Consider the following 22,391-nt stretch of genomic DNA (forward strand, 5'->3'; position numbering starts at 1 on the left):
TTACAACCCCTCAATATGGAGGGATCTCAGAAATGAATGCCAAACACTGTAATGCTTCACTATGCCCAGAAAAAGCTATTTACAGGAAATATTCATTAGATTATTGTTAAATATAAAGGAACTCTTTGGTAACAGTTTGTTTACCCACAATCCCATAAATGTCAGTGTACTATAGTAAGTCTATTATAAAAAATATGTCCAATGATTTCAGACTATCATGTTTTTATTTCTTCCAATTACAGAGACCACTCAATATCAGGATGCCCAGGAATAAAGTAATATTTAAACATAAAAAAGCAATTTTAGCACTAAATACATCAACTGTAAATGTAGTGTTTTCTGCAAAGATACAAACTGAACTCTACTGCCCAATAATAAAACATTATATAGTTTTATTTGGTTTGTTTACATCAATCCTGAGGGTTTTTTTTAAATTAAAGTTTCTACCATTCTTCACAACTCTTCTTTGCCAGTGTCCTCTATATCACACAAACTTTTCCACAATATTTGCTGCCCAGCTTTGTCCAGAAAATTAGGAAACTTCCCTTGGGCACATAAAAATGTCCGCTGTGCATTCCTATACTGTGCCCAGTAATCTCTCTTTGGCTTTGTTGAGAAAATGATTTGTTCCTCCAGGAGACCTCGGCTCATAGCCCTGAGACGTTACTGTTTGATTTCCTGCGTAGGTTTTTAGAGCTTTTTGCTGGGGGACCGCAGCTCTGGCTCCAGTGCCATTTGGCAGAGACCCCCATGGGCTCCTTTTTACTTTCTTGTGCTCTCTGTTAATTTCCTTACTTTCGCTGTGACCTCAATTAGCAAAGACTTGAGCTCAGGCGGTGACATTCTGCGCGTCAGAAGAACAAACCTGGTGTAAAGCTCAGTCTTACTGGGGAAGTGAGAGGTGGCTCTTTCTAACAAGGTTCACATTTTGTATCCTCTGAAGTCCATGTGGCTCTGTTAGATCCTCTGTAATCAGCTTTGTTCTAAAAACCGCCACAGTAGGACAGGAATGGATATGATAATTTAGCAGGTAAATTCATCTGTGCTTACAAAATGTAGCATTTTGCATTGTATGAATGATGGACAGAAACATTTACACAATGTTTGAAGTGGATTTACATCAAAAGAAATCTGTCAGAACAAGTATTTAAATATTAAAAAATAATAAAACTGGCCATTTGTATTGTATATAAATGTATTTAAAAATCATGAATAAATATCTTAGAGTCAAAAGCAAACAATCATATTGTCAGTAATATCCTACTTTTAGTCAGTAGCATATTAAAGAAAAAGAATCCCACCCTTCAAGCCCTTCACGCTTTCACACTCAGGCAGCGCAGAGGCATGGGGAGTCAATATGTCAGCGTTTATGGATGCCCTGCAGAGCTGCACAGGGCTGTCAGGCCCCTATTCATGCTCTAATGGCCCCCTGAGGAGCTCGTCTCTCTGGGCTGAAAAGGCCGGGAGGCCCAGTGCACGCCCTGTTGTTGAAGGTGAGCGTGCGCTCTCATGGACGCGCCGCGCCTTCATCCATATGACAAGAGCCATAAAAGAGCATCGCTCTAGCTGCTTCTCCCTCTCTGTCTCCTCTGCTTTTCTCTCTTGCGTCGCCCCCCTCTCCCACTTTCTCCCCACCTCAAACAGAGAAAAGGGGGCTAATTGTTTGTTGTGAGAGCCAAAGATTATAGAGCCTCCCATCTTTCTTCCTCCCCTGCCTTTTTCTCCTCTTTTTCAAGCCCCTACTCCTTTTCTAAAGAATGTGATTCTGTCCGAGAGACAAGGGAAGAAAAAGTATTGGAATTTTCCCGAGGAATGTTGATGTAAAAGAGCCTAAACTCTGACACTGGTGGTGAGAGGTTGTGCATTTGGTAGCAGAAGCAAGACGGACTTCTCTAGTTTCATCAGGTAGTTGTTGAGCCTGTTTGAAGTTTTTAAAAACTATTTCTCATACTGAAAAGTTGTGAAAATGTGTGTAATTGCTGCTGAAGTTGTGTGAAAATGTTATATCTTTCGCTATATCCCTTCTGACTCGTCATGTCTCACCACTTGAATCCGAATAGAGTTTGGGACAAGTGCCCTTGGCCCTCAGGCACCTGCTATAAACCAGTAATTGACATGATAGGCATGAGACAAAGCTGAATTCAATGACATCTGTCCATAAAGGTGAGCTGAAAATGATTTTATTTTAGATAGACGGTGGATTTTTAATATCCTTATGTATAGTTACACATCTCATTCAGATTCAATTTCAGCTAAATGTCAAATTATGCTCCAGAGAAGGTCACTGACAACCAGAGGAAATTTATGATGCACTTTGGCATGTTATCAAGTAAACAGTTAACTTGATTCTGCCACATTTTTTTTACAAATTGTTTAGCATATTTGTCTGAATATTTTAATCTAATATACTTTATATATACATGCATTCATACTGAGGCTAGGCTCACTTTGAGTTTTGTTTTGTTTTCCACTTGCAGGGAGATAACTACAGGAAAAGATTATTCATAGAGAATTTGTCTTTAAAGCATTCTGGTTATCGCTGTAGTCTATCTTGTATTCACATAAGGTTCCTATCTCAGATACATCCTTCGGTAAATGCCTTGAATCACATGCCTCCTTTAACTTGGCAACCCCTTTGGGATGAACAGGCAAGTGCATTAAACAGAGATGCCGCACCATTCTCAGAAAAATGCAAATTGGGAAGTTGTTAGTTATTTGATGTTGCTGCACGATCCCCCCCGCCCCCGAAACATCCCTCCACTCCAGTGTTGGTGGTTGAATCGCATGCAGTCCTGGGGACAGGCAGGGCTGTTTATATGCAGGCCTGGAGCAGCAAAGACAGCACAGAGACAGATGCATGTCAGAGATAGCAGATCCCATCTCAGGCAGATGCCTCTTATCACAGGCCTGTTTGCATAATTAGGCCTTTTGATATTCACCCCCTCTGACTGACAAAAAGTATAATTGAAGTATCAACTACGACAAAAGGTAGGCACAAAATAAACAAGTCAACATAAATAGGGAGAACAGATGTGGTGTTATTTTTGTCCCGTGGGGAAAAAAGAGGGAGGAAAAAACAGCATTTTAACTAAATCTGCTGTCAGTCACAGTCAACTGGTGTGACTCGGTGCTCAGAGGCTGGTCCTGTGAATGCCTGCAAAACACAGAGCGTGAGGCCTGATTGTAATTATGCTGGAACTAATATGCTTTTCAAAATGAGCCATTATGAGCTAATGCTGCACTGCCAAAGCCCTGTCTGTTTTTGTCCCTCTGTCTTGGATAGTTTGCAAAGGTATGGCTGATATTGAGGCCATGGGTTATGATGTCAGAGACAGTTTGACAAGGATGAGCGCTCCTTTTTTAATTTTGTTATTTTTTTATTTAGGCTCATACTGCTCACAGGTGAATTACAGATGAGGGATAAAACACCTAAAACCCACCTCACTGCAAGAGCATGTTTCTTTTTATGTTTTTCTTTATAATGTTTTTATTTTCTGATTATTATTACATAACACACCTGTGCAAAAAGATAATAATTTTGTTTGCTTTCCTAGTACATTTTGCTGTGTTTTGTCCTCATATTAGTAAACATTTGACTAGACGTATACTGTAGATATTGATTAGTTTACCCACTTTAATATTTGTATTTATATAGCCCATATGGTTTTTAGCATCATTTATAACTGGTTATTGCTTTTTAGATGGTATAACACATTTGTTTTAGTTTTTCCCCCCAAAAAAACTACCTCGCAGTATCAGTTGTCCTAACATGAAGCTTATTGCTTACTTATAAATATATAACCTTACATATCACTTGGTTAATTGCTGGTATTGAGCGGACAGCTGTCTGTTTAATCAGCATTACCTCAGCGTCTCGAGGGTAAAGGTGGAGAATTGGACTGGAGGAGTCTGATTGGTTGGAGGAAGAAGACAAGAAGGGTTTGGAGGAGTCGGTGGGGAAGGGGTGCAGCATGAGGAGGGGAGGAGGGGTTTGAGGAATCGGGGTGATGAGGATCCCATCTGTAGTCTGAGAAGTCTGTCTGAGGGGTCAGCAGAAGAGCATCAGGGAAGAGAGCAGGCTTTAAACCTCACAGTAACCTTAAAAGTATTAACTAGCAACATAAGTCCTTCAAGAGAAAGAACTTTGGTTTATCTAAAAGGCCTGGCTGGAACTCCACATCTTTGCCCACATCATTGTTAATCACTGCAACATAACAATCACCAATCGTGCAACCATAATTAGTTTGATAAGTTCAAGTGAGCTTACCTGTGCGACAACATTAAAAAGGGACTTCATTTTTACATTTTTATGCGTGCAGTTTGGACATAGTATTCAATGTTAAATTTGATAAAGATGGATAGGCAGAAAAGTTACTAAATAAAGTTTACTCAGTTGGTATGCAGACAAGAAGATACCTTGATTTCTGAGTGTGCTGTTGATGAACACTCTTCTCCCACAATGCCATGCACAGAAGAAATGGCGGAGCTGCTCACAACTGGAAAATACTTCAAACTATTTGTGAATGGTGGTGAAGGAGCTCCAGATAACACCTTGGAAAAACATAACAAAAATTTAGTCAGCCTGTTCAAATTATTATACAAAACATTAAGCTGTCTCTTTATGAAGTTTAATTGGCCATTGAATTTTAAAATTGCAGCTTTTGATATCTGATGGCATATTGAATCATTTCAAGTTAATATAAAACAGTTAAAATATTTATTTCTTAAGGATTAGTACTATATATTTAACTGTTTACATTTGATAATGTGAATTTGCAACATTATTCATCACCTTTTGCCCATGCAAAGTGATCGCCTTTTTATTTGTATATCAATTTTATGTAAAACATTTGTATCACTGAGCGGGTCAGTGATGTATCCCAGTCAACTGAATCTTTTAAATATTGCCTGTATTGAAACCATCCCTTTCTTAAGTCATGACATTCATTAAAATGTAGGATTGCTGTAATTCTTAATCTTAATCAAGCACTTACCTAAACAAAGCAACTGGCAAACCTGATTAATTTCTATTTATACTGACTGTGATTTTAAATCAATATCGGTGGAAAAACCTCAGAGAGCCCCTGGAGGAGAGTACAAGACAGTAATCATGCCCACTGGATGGCACATAATGAGATTCTAATTGGACAATAAGTAATGAGACAAGGCATGAGTGGTTTATCAATATCCCATGAACCCGTTGAATGGAATTACGCAGTCGTATTATACAAAGGTCTAATCAGAATGTACCTTTTTGTGCAGAGCGGACCATTAAGGAATTGACCTCGACACCCCTGCAGGGACTTTGTTTGCTCGCTCTTAATGTTGTCTTTGATTATTAACATAGGCACATGTGCCAGGGGATAAAAGAGGCATGATGTTTACATTTTTAAGTGTCGTTATCCAGCAAACAGACTGAAAAATTGTCTTTTTCTTTCTTTGTTCCTGTTCATGCTCACTGACATGTACCCAAGGCAGTTTTTAAATCATCTGTTGTCTATAGAAGGACAAGACTCTTCCAGTAACAATATCAGGCTCTCTCTTACATCAGAATGGAGGGCAGCCATGTGTTTTTAGCTATTTTCTGTCCTCTACACACCAAATGTAGTCAGCATATAGATGAGTTTTACATTCAAACTGCAATCCCAGTTGGCCCCATGCAGCGTGTGCCATTCTCCATTTTCCCTTACTCATTACAGGCAGGGCTGTTGACCTTGTGCTTCTGTTTCATGTACAAGAGCAGATGTGTTGGCTCTGGAGGGCTTAATGGAGAGCAGCAGTACACGCCATTGTCTGCTGAGGTTTATCAGTCATTAGCCTGATAGCATGCTAAATGTGACACTGATTGCCACAGCGGTTTACTCGCAAAACCAAAGTCTGTGAAAGCACCTCGAACAAAGGGTGAAGAGACAGTGACAGGGAAAAGAAAATAATTCGAGGAGGAGAAGACTTTGGTGTCTTTCTCAGAGCCCCTTGAGTATGTGTCTACGCTGGCCCCCACGTCTCCCTATAGGACACAGAGGTGACTTTGGAAAGTGATCTGCACACTGCCGGGCTGGTCTCAAGTGTCGTCATGGCAAGTTACTGGGCAAATGGATATACGCATCCTCATGAAAACCAACAAAGGGATATGTGGTGTATGTACATATTCAACTTTGTATGTTCAAGGGTGTTCTGCAGCAGAGTGAGCCCGTGCTTCAAGAATCAATCTTTATTAAAAAGGATAAGACTGAAGAATTGATTTAATGAATGCGGCCTCATGTCCTGCGGCCACATGTAATCCGCAGAGAATCATTGAGCATGAGCTCAGGGGGACAAAAAATGTTCGTAGAAGACTCATAGAGTGGCCTGTAATGATAGTCTCCATATAATCCCATAATTCCTTGTTTAATTAAACTCTGGAGCTGGCCTTGAGACTCCGCCAGCTCTGTTGCTCTTTTGTTCTCACAGTTGTTATTTGGAGGCTAGGTTTGAGTATTCTTTTGTCCTCTTATGTTGAAAGATTTCACTGGAGTGAGCTATAAACAGAGATCGGAGCTGGAAACAATGAATTAGACGGTAGGAACTCACTCAGGCGAGACATTCAGGTGTGCATTATAGTTTTCATTTTAGCTGAATAGTGAAGGGCCTCTGTCAGAAGCAAAAATCTCCTCATACACCCTCTTCTTCAATATCTCCCTTTATTTTCCCTCTCCCACACTTTCTGGACTGTGCATGATGCAATCCAACTAGCCCTGGAGCAACACTGGCACATCATGCCGCCTTGTCAATGTCTCAATGAGGAAATTATGAAAATATGAATTTTATGACATGAAATGAAAAGGGCCATGTAGTTTGAATAGACATGCAGAGGAGGTGAAAATGATGCAATTTTCTAAATTCAGTTATAATGGTAATGTGCAATGGTAATGCGTATTTGCTGTCAAAAATTTCCCTGTCGGCCTGGATTGTACAGCTTTGTGCTGTATCTATATTCCTCGAGCAAAAATTCAGCTTAGTTGAATGCCTAAAAAGTAATGTAAAATATGTTCTAATTCATTTAATGACAGCAGATGGAAACACACGGGACTGAATGGTTTTGGTGTGATATTGTGTTTCTATTTTATACACTTTGGCTGCGCTGTGTATGAGCAGTGTGCCCTGGGCCAATGAGAGAGAAAAGCAGGGTGAGGAGCAGCAAGGTGGCCTGTGCAGATTAACCCCTCTACCCATCAACACCCCCGCTCCCCCTCAGCCCTCTGCCTTAACTGCCTCTGGGGCCCCTCTCAGAGGAAGGATTGTGTATCAGGGCCTCCTCTATATTAAATAAATATCCACAGATTAAGATAATATTCTCCCAGTTGTATGTTGAGAGAGAAGTAGCTGTCATTTGAATCCTCTGTGTTGCCTGCCTGGCTCTCTTGAGAGTGCAGATAATGCACTTGATCAGTTTCAGTTCACATTTGATGATATTTTCTATAAACATGCATTCAGTTTATTCAAAGACTTCTAAGCTTGGTTTTTGTTCCATGATCACAAAGATGGCCCTCTGTCCTCTTCTTTTCACCTCAGGTAACCGCACAGATGAAGGCTCAGATGTAGATTCAGAGCCCGACTTGCCTCTGAAGAGGAAGCAGAGGCGCAGTCGCACTACCTTCACCGCCGAGCAGCTGGAAGAGCTGGAGAAGGCCTTTGAAAGGACACATTACCCAGACATCTACACCAGAGAGGAGCTGGCCCAGAGGACAAAACTCACAGAGGCGAGAGTACAGGTTAGACTCATGAGCACACACATTGCTCTGTTATAACCCTGCATGTTAGTTAAACCAAATAGTGGACATACATATTCTTCCACCTATAGTGGTATCAGGACATGCAGAATTTGTTGAGGTTTTGAGACATCCATCCTTCAGATTTCTGCATTCACCTCTAATTGTGATGCTGAGCAAGAGCAGAGTGCAGATCTTCTTTTCTCAAGACCAAAGTAATACCTTCCAGTGCACCTGCATCTGAGTTAATTGGATGTTTGAAAATCTCCTTTGAAAAACTGCATTCACCGCAGTACAGTAGAGGGAACTAACATTTTAAAAATCTAACTAAAACATCCCTTTCCAAAACCAGTGTCTTCCACACTTAGTCACATGCTTAAAAGGCAGTATTACTTCAGCAGAAAGTAGTTACAAGGACTGTTCACTGTGAGCTCTTTGGGTTATTCAAAGTGACTGTGACTTACTTGGGATAAAGATGTTGCTTTTGAAATTGAAAAGTATTCCATTCACCACCATTGAATTGGTGGAAAAGCAGATCTGTCTTTCTCAGAACCTTGACAAAACTATCTGCATGGCTGAATACAATAAGTGAGGAAATATGTTGTTTGTTTGTTTTTGATTTGTTTGTTTTTTGTAATATCAGTGCACTGCTCCTTTTAATTCATGTTTAGTAGGAGTTTGCTATGCTAAATCCAAAGACTCCACCTGACAACATCAATGTGCTGAGGTAGCTCAGTGCTGAGAATCATCTGGACAAATATTTCATCTTCTAGCATTCAGCCAGTAGTAGAAGTTCACAGTTTTCACCTTCTGCAGGCTGCACTGGGCTCTGCACTGCCTGAGCAGCAACTACCAAAATCCCCCTAAACACACTGCAAAGCATCACATGTGACTGAGCTCACATTCACTTATTAAACTATTGAAAACATAACAATAACGCCCTTCTTTTACCCACGGCAATAGTGTATCCATCTGTCAGGTAGACATTGCCCTTTTTATTATCATATTGCACTGTGCGTGTAAGGGAGTTTGCATGTTCGAGCGGTTTGACAGAGCTGCTCCCAATTTTCACACCTCAGACCCTGCAACCTGTCTAACAGCCCGCGCCATGCGGTTATATGTAAGATTGAAGGAAGATATGTACAGTAGAGTTATAGCAGCAGCTGTTCTTCCAAAGACAGAGAGAATGAGGGAAAAAAGAGAAGAGGAGAGAAAGGGAATGCATTCCTGATGGATTTCTCATTTCGGCCTTTGGCCAGGATCTCATCCCATCACTTTCAAGCTCGCCGCTGCTTGTAAAACCCTCCACATATCACACAGGGTTCCTCATCCTCTCCAGGGACCCAATGCCCCGACAACAACATTAATCAATCAGCCGCTAGTAAAAAAAAAAAAAAAAAAAAGAGGTCTGGGGCACCCCTCTCATTTTACCACAGTCGTTCACGCTCCCTCTGAACCCCCCAAACTCCACACCGCATGCTAAGTGTTCATCACACTACAAACATGCAGTTGGGGTAACTGATTCCACACATGTCTTTGTCCATCTTGAAACCCCCCAACACGCAAGGATGTCCTATATGTCTGAGTGTTTAATGCCTCACTCAAGGGAGGAGAAATTTATCTCATGGCTATTATAAAACAATATATAAGCTTTTTTATTTATGTGTGTGTGTGTGTGTGTGTGTGTGTGTGTGTGTGTGTGTGTGTGTGTGTGTGTGTGTTTGTGTGTGTGTGTGTGTGTGTGTGTGTGTGTGTGTGTGTGTGTGTGTGTGTGTGTGTGTGTGTGTGTGTGTGTGTGTGTGCGCGCGCATGTTTTTTCGAGAGGAGAATGCAGTAAATGTGAACAAGAAAAGCAAGTATCTATTTGAATTGAAAGTCATTTTTGTAAACACGTTCTAATGGTATTTAGAAAGAAAATTCAATATGGCGTTTTGGACACTGAGCTTCAGATTGAGCCACAAAAATTGTAAAAAAAATAAAAATAAAAAAAATAAACAGCTTGGAGGAAATTCTGCGTTCAAACATAACACTGCAAGTCAAAGACATCATGGAAGACTAACATCTTGAATTTGAGGATAAAATCCATGCATGTATTAGCACCTGTGTATTTATGGAGCCTGACAAAAATATCTAAACATGAAAGCAAGAGAAGAGAGAAAACAAAGTGACTGCTGCCTCTTTGCTGTTAGATAATAGATTTAAATGATGTCATGTGAAAACCTGAGGAATTTGAGTCATGGCTATAATTTGTTAATGCAGTTTTCCTCATAATCTAATTCTTAAAAGGCTTTGAAAGTCTAAAAAGGTCAACTCAAACTTAATTTTCTAGGAAGGTTACAGAGAAAGGGGCTCTGGTAGCCCAAATAAATAACGGCCAAAGCTTTGCTGCAGTTTTATGATAGTTTTGACATATACACAAATGAATCTCCACAGATTCATTATTTTTAAACTAATTCTGAAAAATGTCAACATTTAAAACTCTTAATAAACTAATAGATAATAAAACATAAACTAAATCTGGAACATTTTGGTTTATAAATGAACTTGGTGTGTGCATGTGTGTCTTATCACATATCACAGCATTCTGAAAATGTCCACCAGCTGGGCTTTCATATAGGTGCCCAAATGGCCCATCACAGGGCAGGAGAGAGGAGACCCTTTGGCCTGAGAGCAAGCTTCTCCAGCACAGCTGCAATGACGCATCTTCCAGATGTTGTTCAGAGACTAATCGGTGTTTGGGGTTGAGAAAGAAACGCAGGGGGTGTTGGAGGGGTCTCAGAGACTCATATTTTAACTCAAATTTATGTCCGCGGTCATGGTTCACTGTTATCCGTTTGTCATTAAACATGGTGATAATCTGGAAACCAGTTTTCTCTCAGGTTGGGTGCAGTCAGAGGTAAATGCTACTCATGAGGCCCCTCTGCAAACATGGCTGCACTGGCACTAAACTAACAGAGCCCAAAGCTGTGTTGTAAATTGAACCGCTAGATTCTTGTGAAAGTGATGAGTGTTTGGCTTAGCGCTGACTCACAACCTAAACTCACCGCCTCATAAACACAGCTAACTCCCTTGTGTCTGCCCTGGCCTGCCATTTTAAGATCCTTTCACCATCCATCTTTATCAGCCCCACTGTCCCTTTCAGCGGAGCTACCAGTGCTCCTTTACCACCACGAGCCCCACAATGGTTTTATCACCCCAACTGACAAATTGTGGGATATGATCCATATCTCATACCAATTAGTTCCAGGCTGTCTCAGTGGGAGGGGATACTGCCAAGTCTACCTTCAGTATTTCCTCCGCTGATGCAGTGTGTGCTGCCACTTTCCATCTGATAACCCACAGTTTTAACAGGAGCAGGCGGCAAAGCCATTCCATGAGCTATTAGAGAAGAGAGCATCATTTGTGTCCTCGGAGGAGTTGACCAGGTGGGGGTAGCGTTAGAACACAGCACTGGGGGGGGGGGGGGGGGGGGGGGGGGTGCAAGCAATAGGCTGCAGGCCGCTGTAAATCAACGCTCACAGATGAAGCAAATTACATTCTCTTCTATTTAGACTGAAGTTTTTAAGAGACTGACTCCTGAGTCTCGGCTGGGGCTCATCATCTCAGCATGCTGCCGCCGGCTCGCTTTACCAAATCTGTCACATAGATCCTCTTTCATTACCAATAAACATTCTGCATGTAGCTATTATAGTTAGTGGAATCTAATAAGGTATAAGCATTGCTTTTTACGAAGCGTGCAAATCAATTTGGTAAAAAGTTTCTCTCTTTATCTGTGGCTTGTGCTGGCCTGTTGATGCATGGAATGAAGAGAGGAAAAAAGACCTATATGGAGACGATCTCATGGGGCCCCCGTGCGCCAGACTATACCATTCCCTGCATACGTAAACTCATGCTGATGCTTTTAAACAAGTTTTTAACATAGCTAGTGAAAATATAATCCCATAGGTATATATCACAAGGTAATACACAATTTTCCTGATTGTTATAATATCAGTCAAGTACCAGCGGCAGGAGAGAATATCACAATGGAGCTGAGTGATGACAACCAAACCCAACAGGCAACTGTATTCCCGCCAGTATGGGTTTATGTTTCATAAAGGAATAAATAGGATTTATGTAGATTGTAGGGGAGAAATTGTTGCAATGCATCAGTGTGAATGTTCTAACAGTTTCTTATTATTAGAATTTAAATGACTTTGGTACAGTGCTTCTGTACTCCTGATACTTATCAAGCTAATCCCACTCTCCTCTCAAATTCACACTCCTAGCTACTTTAATTAGCATAGTGCCAGTCTGGAAGGCAAGCAGGGAGGGAATCAGAGAGAGAGAGAGCGAGAGGGAAGGAAGAGGGGAAGGAGAGAGGAGGAGGAGGGGAGGGGTATTGCGTGGTATGAGACAGAAGAGGATTTGTATGTTGAGGCTGGTTGCATCACCCCTCTGTGTTTTTGTGGATATGAAGTCAGCAGCACATTTTGTTTTGTCATTATCTCGGCTCTTGGTATTCATCTACCGAATGTTGCAAATTGACTCCTGAAAGGCGTCACATATTCAGTACTTCCCTTTGACAAAATGATTCATGGAGGATTGTCTGAACGGGGAATTCTGAAATATGAGTGATCCTATTTAAGAGAAACAACACAGAGACGTTTTTACTGCAGTGCAGTGTCACGGGTTTACAACGTTCAGCGTGCGTATTATCACTGATCAGCAATAAGAAAATGCAAAATGCCACTTGATTGCGAGGAATCGATTCTTTTGGCTGAGTGTGAATGTAAGATTAAGGGCAATGAAGCGATGCAAGCAGCCAAACTTGAGCTGTAGACTAAATCTGTGTCACTGTACTGAATGCCATGGCTGCTGAAGGTTTGTTATCCGATTGCGGGTTTGAGGTTTGCATCTAGACCCTCTTCTGGTCATGCTGTACAACAACCTTCACCCTTTGTCCTCCTCGTTTATGTATTCCAGAGCTTTTGTTTCACAAGCTTCTATAAGTCAAGCTTATAAGAAACCCCCTCCTCCCAAAAACTTCCTCCACAACCATTCAGAGAAGCAGTGCAGTCTTGTCCAAGTATATTTGGACAAGACTGCAGGGAATGCAGGGAAACCTTTTAGTCCGTGAAAAGGAAACAGAAGTGAGCCACATGAATTCAGCTGCACACTTGTAGGTAGATAGGGAGACATGGAGGAGCGCTGCAACTCTCTGTGCTGCAGATAATTAAACTGGATTGGGGAGAGCAGAGGAGAAAATGTGGTCCAAGGTGACTTTGTGATCAGGTTCCAGAGCGCAGCCTCAAATCCTCAGCTTCGGGCTGTGTGTTAGTCTGTGTGAGAGTGAATGTGTGTATGTATAAGTGTGCGCCTGTAATGTATGCATGTGTGCGATTGCGTTCATGGGCAGTTGTGCGCATGTGCATTGCCACTTGTGTACATGTTTATCCCAGTCTGTGCTGAGAGCCTGATGATAGTTGGAGTATAAGTCACTCAGTCAGTGACACATCCTCCTCTTGTGTCCCATTTACACAGGATATATTAAAGTGGACACACTGCATGTTTGTGCATGCTAACTCAACATAGTTGCTGCCTATTTGGTAGTTTAGATAGGTTTAGCGTATTAACAGCAACAGATTGTTTGCTCAAATAAAGAGAGAAGTCTTTCACCTAAAGTGGATAAGCTTTTCTGGCAGCTGAAATTAGTGACATTATAAGAACTAATTATGAATGCTTATAATGCCTGGTCCCATAAAGGCCCTTTTCACAACAAATTTAAATTGAATGAAGGTGCAAACCTATTTCGGTGTATGTTCGATTTTTATTATGACTCATATTTGCAAACTGATAAAAGCAAGAATATGTACATTTACATCAAATCTAAAGTTGTAAAAATCACAGAAAATGCTGGAGAAGTCCATTTTGAAGAGGAAATGTTGCGGAGAAGAGACAAATAAATATGTACTTGAAATATTTTTAGTTTGGAGTAGGAGATTGCATGACAAGATGCTGAAATGCAAAAGAGCAAAAAGAAATAGCAAAAGCAAACGTTTAAGTGTTTTGTGTCTGCCATGATGGAACACCTCCTTCTTAAGCTTCGATAACAAAGGGGGAAGGAAGTTAAAGTGAACATAAAAGAGGGGTGGGGTGAGTGGATGAGGTCGGAGGTGAAGTGGCACTGCGGGGTGGGGTGATGGGGAGTGTGTGGAAGGAAGGGGTGTGCCCCCCGTGCCCCTCCCCTGAGTCAGGCAGCTGTTTGTCTGGCCCAGTAGGAGCTTAGTTCAGACCTTGGACCACGCTCCACTTCATCCCAATAGCAGACATTTCACTGGAGCCACACACCGCATTTGTTTTGGAATAGCTGATTGAGGGATTCAAACAGTGTCTTTAGGAGCAATCGAGCTTGAGATAAAGATTTCCTGTTGGTTTTCAAGTTGCATAATTGAGGTTTGCCCTTTTCTCAAGTGCTGACACAGTCATCTCCTGTTGCATCCCATTTTCTTCCTAGTTAGCGCTCAGGACTAAACTGAGCTATAGGCAAAAATCAGCGGGTCTTTACAGAGGCAGTGACTGTGTGGATAAAGAGCCACATTCAAATTAAGATCTCTGTTGGGCTGAGATCCCTTGTAGGCCTATACGAGTTTATATGTATGTTTGTGTGTACAAAAAGAGGCAGCCCCAAAAAGCAGTGAGTATGTCGCATGTTTAAGTCCCCTTGAAAGTGTCCCTCTTTAAGACCTGTTTAAAAGGGACGCCCCCTCTTTGTATCCACTGTTCTCTGTGGCGTATGGAGGGGCTTTTGTCCCCCTCTTTCATGTGCACTCACAATAGCCCGGGCTGTTTGAAACACAACAGTAGATGAACTGCGCTGACAGTGTATTAAACTCTGATGAATTGCCTGTGCGAGGCATAGATCAATGTCCTTCAACCCTTAGCACACAGTGAAGTCCGGGCCTTGTCTTGGTTAAATGGAACAGGTTGCTGGCTCTTTTCAAAAGGCCTGATTATATTCATGTTTTGTTGAAGCAGAAGCCTTTTTAAAATGTGTAAATCTTTGCGGTTCAAAAGAGTCCTATTTTTTACCCTTTTCATTCAGGGAATTGACATTGTGTGTCTGCGCTTTGGTGCTGCTCATTTTGTGTGCATTTTCCTATTCGTAGCCTTATAGAATTGCGTGTCTAGACTCTAAAGTTAAAACATTTTCTATATTTTTTTTAAATTACTTCTTCAGCTTTAAAAACGACCACATTAAAATAGTGCAGTAATAGCGTATCAGTTAGCGTTTTTCCACGAACCCACAGCACAGTGATGGCCTCTCTCAAAGCATCTAATAGCTTCACAAACATACTTGAGGTGTGTGATGTAGAGGCTAGTGGCCTACCTCTGACCTTTAAATGACTTCTTTCCTCTGAAGGGGGCTTAGGGCAGCCTGTTTACACAGATCACAGCTTCAGCCACTTAAGAACAACAGGGACGGAACACTGAGCCTCTATGGCAGCTCCCACAGGGACTCCAGACTCTCAGCTACCACCAGCACTACCACTCACACTAACCGGCAGATTAATCACAGGTGGCAGGAGAAAGCAGACTCTATTGAGAGTCTTCACTAGTCTTTTCACTGCACAAGCTTAAACAAAGTTAAAAAAAAAGATCAAAACAACTTGTAGCCTGCAGGAACTTAACATTTAAATCTAAAATAGAGGTGTGTTTTTTTAATAAGGCTTTGTTTTGAAGGTGTGTGTATTAATCTTTTACTTTTTTGCTTAAAAACCTTCTCATGCAGGTGTGGTTCAGCAACAGGCGGGCTCGGTGGCGTAAACAGGCCGGTGCCAATCAGCTAGCTGCCTTCAACCACCTGCTTCCCGGAGGATTCCCACCTACAGGGATGCCAACTTTACCCACATACCAGCTACCAGAGTCCAGCTACCCCAGCACCACACTATCACAGGGTGAGACAGACACTTCTGCACTCACTCTCACAAAATATTTCCGTTCGAAACAATGCTCTATACTGACTTTAATCTAATTTTAGTAAAGATTACATTAGTCCTATTTATTTGTGGTATGCCTTCCATATTTTATGATTACGTTAACAACATTTTAAGTTATATATGAACCATGTGCAGCATATAAGAACCATGCAGCAAGTAGTTATCTTTACAATCACATCATTGTCACAGTGGAACAGAAACAAGCTTTCATCTAATTTCTTGCGGGTTAAAAGAACAGGTAATTTCCGTCTATTACAACACATTTAATGCAGAGATGTTTTTACTTGGTAAAGAATTTAGTGGAAGGACACTTAATGGTCTATGCCTATGACTGAATTAAATCTTAACTTACTCTTAAATATTGATGCTACTGTTTCATGATTCTTGCGTAGCTTCAGCTTGCAATTTGTATTCCCTTTGAATCCCGTCTTACCTGTGCACGGTTTATGTTGTTTTCCATGTCAGAGGGCAGCAGTACATTGCACAGACCCCAGCCCCTGCCTCCATCCTCCATGCACCAGGGAGGTCTGGGTGCTGACACCAGCTCTGCTTATGGCCTGTCGTCCAATCGCCACAGCTTCTCCAGCTACTCTGATACTTTCATGAGCCCCTCAGCATCCAGCAACCACATGAACTCTGTCGGCAACGGGCTCTCCCCACAGGTCAGTCCTGCAAACTTTACCTAGAGACGTGAGAACTATATATAATGCTCCCTTATATGAAGTGTTAACATTCTTCATCTACAATGTCTTTCACCTCCCCTCCCCCTCTTCTCACTGTTCAGAATATGTAATTGTATTTGAGTGAAATTAAAATTCAGGAAAAGCATGTTCAGCAAAATAACTGCCAGTGTGGGCTTTTATGTTCGCCTTACAAAGCCCTGGATTTATTTTAGCTACTCTAAATTGCTACATTTGTAAAACAATTGGATTAACATCAACAAATTAAAATTCATCTTGATAGTACCGCAAGTACTCAAGCTGCTCCAAACAGCGGTTTCGACTTTCCTGGGACGTCTAAATCCTGCACGGCGCAGTGAGAACACATGCAGATGAAATAATTAGCTGAAGCTTATAAATGTAGACCCATAATCTTCTTCACGTAATTGTCTGCAGCTGGAAGACTACAGTGCTATGTGTGAATTTGTTCATCACTTTACTGCATGATTGTACAGAGTGACAGAGGGGATGTGCTCTCTACATGTGAGGTTTTCCTGTTGGTTCATCCTGCTGGTCACTTAAGCAGCTTTTATCCCTGCTCCTGTCATGATATGGAGGAATTTACCCAGGCTACTTATGTTGTTGGGTTTCCTAATAGCACTTTAAAACTATAAAGGACCAATAATATCTACTCTATCCATCCTCCTTTTTGCCATTTTAATGTATAATACTGTATGTGCAGGTTTGTTTGCTTCCCTCTCTGAAAAAAGCGCCGGATTCCTCATGTTAACCTCTTTGGACACCTCCATTAATGAGCGTTTAAATGCGACTCTATGGTAAGGGTTGAGCTTTAAGTAGCACAGAATGAAAAATGATTTGTATTGATGCAAATCGTGTGTACGGAGTGAATTATACACAATTACCCATCAATACTGGCCAGTCTTGCCCACCCTCACCAACAAGATGTGGTTAACAGGCAGAAAATAAGATTGAAATGGTGTGTAAAGAGTTGAAAATGAATTTCAATGCTGCATTTGTCCACAATTACCCCGTCGTTCACACGTGTTTTATTGGGAGTTTTTTTTTTCTTCAAATATTTCTCAAAGCAGATTGGAAACATTCTTGGTATTACCCTCTTTCTTCAAAGAAGAAAGAATTAAGGATTTTGTGACAAAAAAGAGATTTTCTCTCCTGCTGGAGCGACGGAGGATAACATGGAGGCTCACAGCGTGTTTGATTGTTAATCGTGGCACAGGGGCTTTAACTGCTAATGCTCTTGCTGCAAACCTGCAGAAAAACACCAGGAACATGGAGTCTTTTTTTTTTCATTAATGGCTCTCTCTAATACTGGCATGGGGTGCACTGTCGTTTTCTCTCCATCTCTTCACAGGAATTCAAGAATGTGTTGGGATATTAAACATTTCCTGTCATAGTGAGGATTAGGATAGGAGCCTTTGGGCAACTGTACAGCATGGATTTTCAGTATTCAATTACTCTGTCAAGTGGGTTTGATGAAAGTCATTAAAAAAAAAAACCCACCTAAAATTCAGTTTATTTATTTTTTCAATAATTTATTTTTAAAATTAAATTGTGGATTTTATATTTTCAATTTTTGAGCAGATATATGCATGTTGTGTGGATATTTTGATGCCTCATACCATGTTTGTACTGCACAGGATTGAAATGTATTGAATGCATGTATAATGCTGTGTGGCATTCCTATCAGTCTCTCAGCATGGAGATGAATGTTCCCACTGACAGCAGAATCAGAGTTCAGTCGGTGGTGCAGTGTCCTGCTGGGCTGGGCTGCCCCTATCTGTCCCTCTCACTCCACTAGCATGCAGCTATCCACAGGAAACACAGAAAACTTGCACAATAAACATCCAAGTTTACTTCGTCCGAGTCGGACCTTGCTTTCTCTTTGCTTGCATTTAAACAAATTCTCCTCAAACGGCAAATAAGTCTCAGCTTTGGAAAATTATTGACACACATACGACACCTCACAGTTCATTTTTCATGATTTATAGCATGTTTTCACTCTCCTGTTTTCCCTTCCCCATAAATGGAAAAAAGCAGCACAAAGGGACTCTATCGAAATGGAAATGAGAATTTGATATTGTAAGGTACAGACAGCATCTGTTTGCAGGAGATATGCTTGTGCATTGGTATGTGTGAGCTATTTCTTCAAGTGTCTGGCATTGATTGGCCTAGCGGTTGCTGTAAAGATTGACAAAAATTCAGTGATTCCCAGTAAATGGGCTGTGGTGGCGAGGTGCCAAGTCTGTAATGGAATCCTGCAGCGTTCAGCAGTCCCGACAGGAGCTCGCGTCCATCCCAATCCCATAACCTATCCCGACAGCACACATTTTCCCATTACAGGCGGTGGAAAAGCCATCCACACTGAAACCGGTTGCTGTCATTGTGGGATATACAACATGTTTGGCTGGTTGAGGGAGGCAGTATATTAGGGGTGGTGAGAGTGAAGCTGTGCATGGCTGGGCAAAAGGTATGAAACCAGAAGTGTGTTTTGTTGTTGGTCTTGTTTCATTTAGAGGCACAGCAGGTGTTGGAGAGAGGGGAAGGCAAGGACACAGAGGACAGGCATTCCAGTATTTTTCAGCTATCTTTACTTGATGATGCAAGCTTATGCCTGCTTTTTCATCCTAGTCTTTTTCATTTTTGATATTCCATTAGGAACTTTCCTTTTTTTGACCTTTTAAATCATCATCATGATGCTGAAAATTCATATTATCCTTTTGTACTCTGAGAAAACAAAAGGACATAAAGAGGTCATGCTTTTACAACCAAAACACAGTCCTCTCACAAAAATACTATATATTTTCAACAAAACCTGGTCACATGAAACTCTAAAGAGCTTCTTAGACACTTTTCATAACAATTCTTTGAAGCAGTGTTCATGGGCATTACATTTGCGTGGAGACATTTGGGCTAAATTCCTCATTTTTGCATGACAGGGACACCTGCTGGGAGAGGAAAGAAAACAACTGCACTGGAGAGCTGAAGCCATGCAAGCAGCTCAGTGGCAGAGCTTGGGTTTCACTGTTCAGAGAAATTTCTAGAAATAATGACACTGAGGAATAAAAACAATGAAAAAGCCATTCCTTTGCAGAATAAAAGTGCACTGTTGACTGTGTCATGCATGTTTGCAGTGATGTTGCATGGTGTTTGCAGGTATTTTGTTATGATGGAGAGATGTGGATAGGGAGAGTCCAGTGATCTCTATAGTTGCTGTGGAAAGAGATTTTATTGCTGTCTTGATGAAGGAAGTTCACAAAGTTTTGTGAGGAACTTTTTTTTTCTGTTTTGCAGTTTTATGAAAGTGTTGTGTGTTTTGGAATGACAAGGATGTGTGTGTATATCTGTGGAGGGCCTTTGGGCTGTGTGAGTGGGCTGGGCCTCCACACACACACGCGCACAAACACACACGCACACACATACACACACACGTACACGGGATCAGAGGCAGAGCGGCTCTCACCCCTGCCTCCCTTTGATCTGTGTCCCCAGGCCTGCCTGCCCGCGCGGCGCTGCACCGTACCACGCACGCTGACACCATGCTCACCAGCGACTCCCCACAACTGTCTGAGAGAGATAAGCCAGGGGAGACTCCAAACTGTGCTGCTGCTCTTCCATTAGCTAGCGCAGACGCTTCTTTTAAAAACGGGATGAATTATTTTTAAGAAGCAAGCTCTGCCGTTGCCAAAAAAAAAAATGGAGAGGGGAAAATGTACGGAACAATCTGGAGCTCTGGCTTCATTCCGCCTCCCTCCCTGACTTCTAACAAGACATTCTGCACCTGAATACCAATGAGAGGGGGAGATTCATGTAGTCCCCCACATTATTAAAACTTGGGCATTAAGCCGCTCACCGGGCACTGTGTCAGCTGGCAGGCTCCACTGACAACAAATCAAAGGGGATGAGCACATAGCCTGCATTCATAGCTCAGCCACTCGCAGAGCAAGAGGGGGAATACATACTGGTTAATTAGAACTCCCATTAAAACAAATACTGTTTCAATTTGGCAAGTATAAAAAAAGATGTAAGAGGCTTTCAGAAAAAAGAGACCTGCTGTTGGCAGCTGCCAAGAAAATCCAGGGACTGTAAATCATATCCACTGGCTATACTGCTTCTGCACAGATTATTAGTGTTTGCTGTTGTTTTGCAACACTTTTGAACTCTGAGGAAAGATTCTCTGTCTGTGACACCAGAAACGTGTATGTGCACATGCCGAGGTTGCATTGCATTTGGCTTTCGTCTCCTGCATGATAACGTGTCTCAGTTTGTTTTTGCTGCTTGCAAAGACTGCTCCGCATGGAAAGCAGCTTTTATGAAGTATGACATAACTAATAGCATTGTTTCTCAGTCTAAACTCACAACTTTAATATCAATTTGAGCTATGAGAGAGCCACATCATGGACATACCTGCTGCTTTACATGCAGACCTCATGTGATAGTAGCTGAGACAGTATTTTAGCATACTAGCTGTCTCTTTACCTGAGCCATTTGTTGCTCACTCCATCTTTTATGTCTCTCGAGCACCCAAGTAAAGCCATTCTCTTTTCATTCCAAAATATTTTTGGTGGGAGCTTTGTGTATTCATAATCTATTTTTCACCTACCAACCTTCCTTCCCTCCATTTGGCTTTTTGTCATCCATGATGCCTTGCCAATAGTGCTTTGCTCTCTCTCGCTCTCACTCTCTCTCTCTCTTTCTCTCTCTCCCCACCTTCTTCTCTTGCTCCAACTCTCTCCCCTGGAGAGGCAGCTCTTCTCCCTACGCCCAGATGAAAGGCTATGGCGGACAATAAAAATGCTATTTAAATGCAAGGGTGTTTGTGTGCGGGTGAGAGATATTTCCTGCTGAAAGTGAGCTGCTGCATCCTGATAAATAGTAAATATAAGGGAATGTGATTTACATTTATCTTGCAGAGGCAGCCAATATGAATTTCAGTAAATCCTAGAAGATGGGGATTTAAGTAGAAAATGACTGAGACTGATTCACATGCTGTGTGTCCCACGCAGTTGAAATGTCTATAAGGTGGAGAGTGATACTGCCTTTATTAAAGTATAAGCACAGACATCGATCCTATCTAAAATACCTATTACACACAGGCATACACTGTGTCACACGCTCATCTGTGGAGATTTCAAGCCTCGTACGCGTACAATTTGAAGGTGACTTGCGCTGAAATAATATTGAGAATATTTTTAAAAATAATAATATCCACTTGTAATAGCAGGCTGCTGGGCAGGTGAAGTATCTGTGGGGCATACGTTCGTTGACCTATCTCTCTGGGGTCAAGGGTCAGGGTGCAGGGGGGTTATGGGATGGCTGGGGAGAAGAAGAGCTGGTTTGCTGTGAACCTGCCCCGCTAGCCGGAGGTTCGGGATGTTGTCTAGCTGCATGTGGTTCCTGTTAGTTCCAGATGCCACTCTGACAGGTGCATAGCTGTGATTAATACTCTCTCTGACTTTTTCTCTCACCCAAGTTTTCTCACTCTGTCCCCCTCCCTCTGTCTCTGTCTGCATGTCCCTCATTGGTTTCTCTGTCCCGATTCCCTTCACCTACCTTTCCCACTGGGAGCTCATGCTTGCGACCCCTTTGCAAAGTTTATTTAACACTCACAGTTTTTCTAGCCTCTGTTAAAAGGCTAGAAAAATATGAGTATCTATTGCCAGCATGGTTCATTGCACGTGTCTCTTTCTCTCTCCTCCTGTCTTCCTTCTGACAATAAGATGAGACTATGGGAGTTGGTTGGGTCCTCAGCTGGTTGTCTCATGCAGCAGCTCTCCCCTCTCAGTCTCCAGCTGAGAGCTATTTCACTATTTATTTACATGTAATTATGGCTATGAGGTGCAGATATTAACACTGTCAAGAACAATTTGACCTGACATTTTTCACTAGACCTGGCCCCTGCTGTTTCTAGCAAACAACCCCCACCCCTCCCCTCCTTTCTCTCTTCCTCCCCCCCTTTTCTCCTTCTT

General features: G+C 41.8%; 1 protein-coding gene across 3 annotated transcripts in view; it reads left to right on the top strand.

The window, feature by feature from the left end:
• The window catches only part of pax7a (paired box 7a), a 43,574-nt gene that overhangs the window by 14,316 nt on the left and 6,867 nt on the right, over positions 1–22,391 (top strand). For 2 of the 3 annotated variants that reach the window (XM_062443210.1, XM_062443217.1), the window contains exons 5-7: positions 7,552–7,751; positions 15,520–15,685; positions 16,193–16,389. In XM_062443210.1, coding sequence (XP_062299194.1) covers positions 7,552–7,751; positions 15,520–15,685; positions 16,193–16,389 — 563 coding nt within the window. The remainder of the gene's footprint in view (positions 1–7,551; positions 7,752–15,519; positions 15,686–16,192; positions 16,390–22,391) is intronic. The other variant, XM_062443221.1, reaches the window with a different exon arrangement.

Source organism: Scomber scombrus, chromosome 3, assembly GCF_963691925.1.
Source record: "Scomber scombrus chromosome 3, fScoSco1.1, whole genome shotgun sequence".
Taxonomy (NCBI): Eukaryota; Metazoa; Chordata; class Actinopteri; order Scombriformes; family Scombridae; genus Scomber; species Scomber scombrus.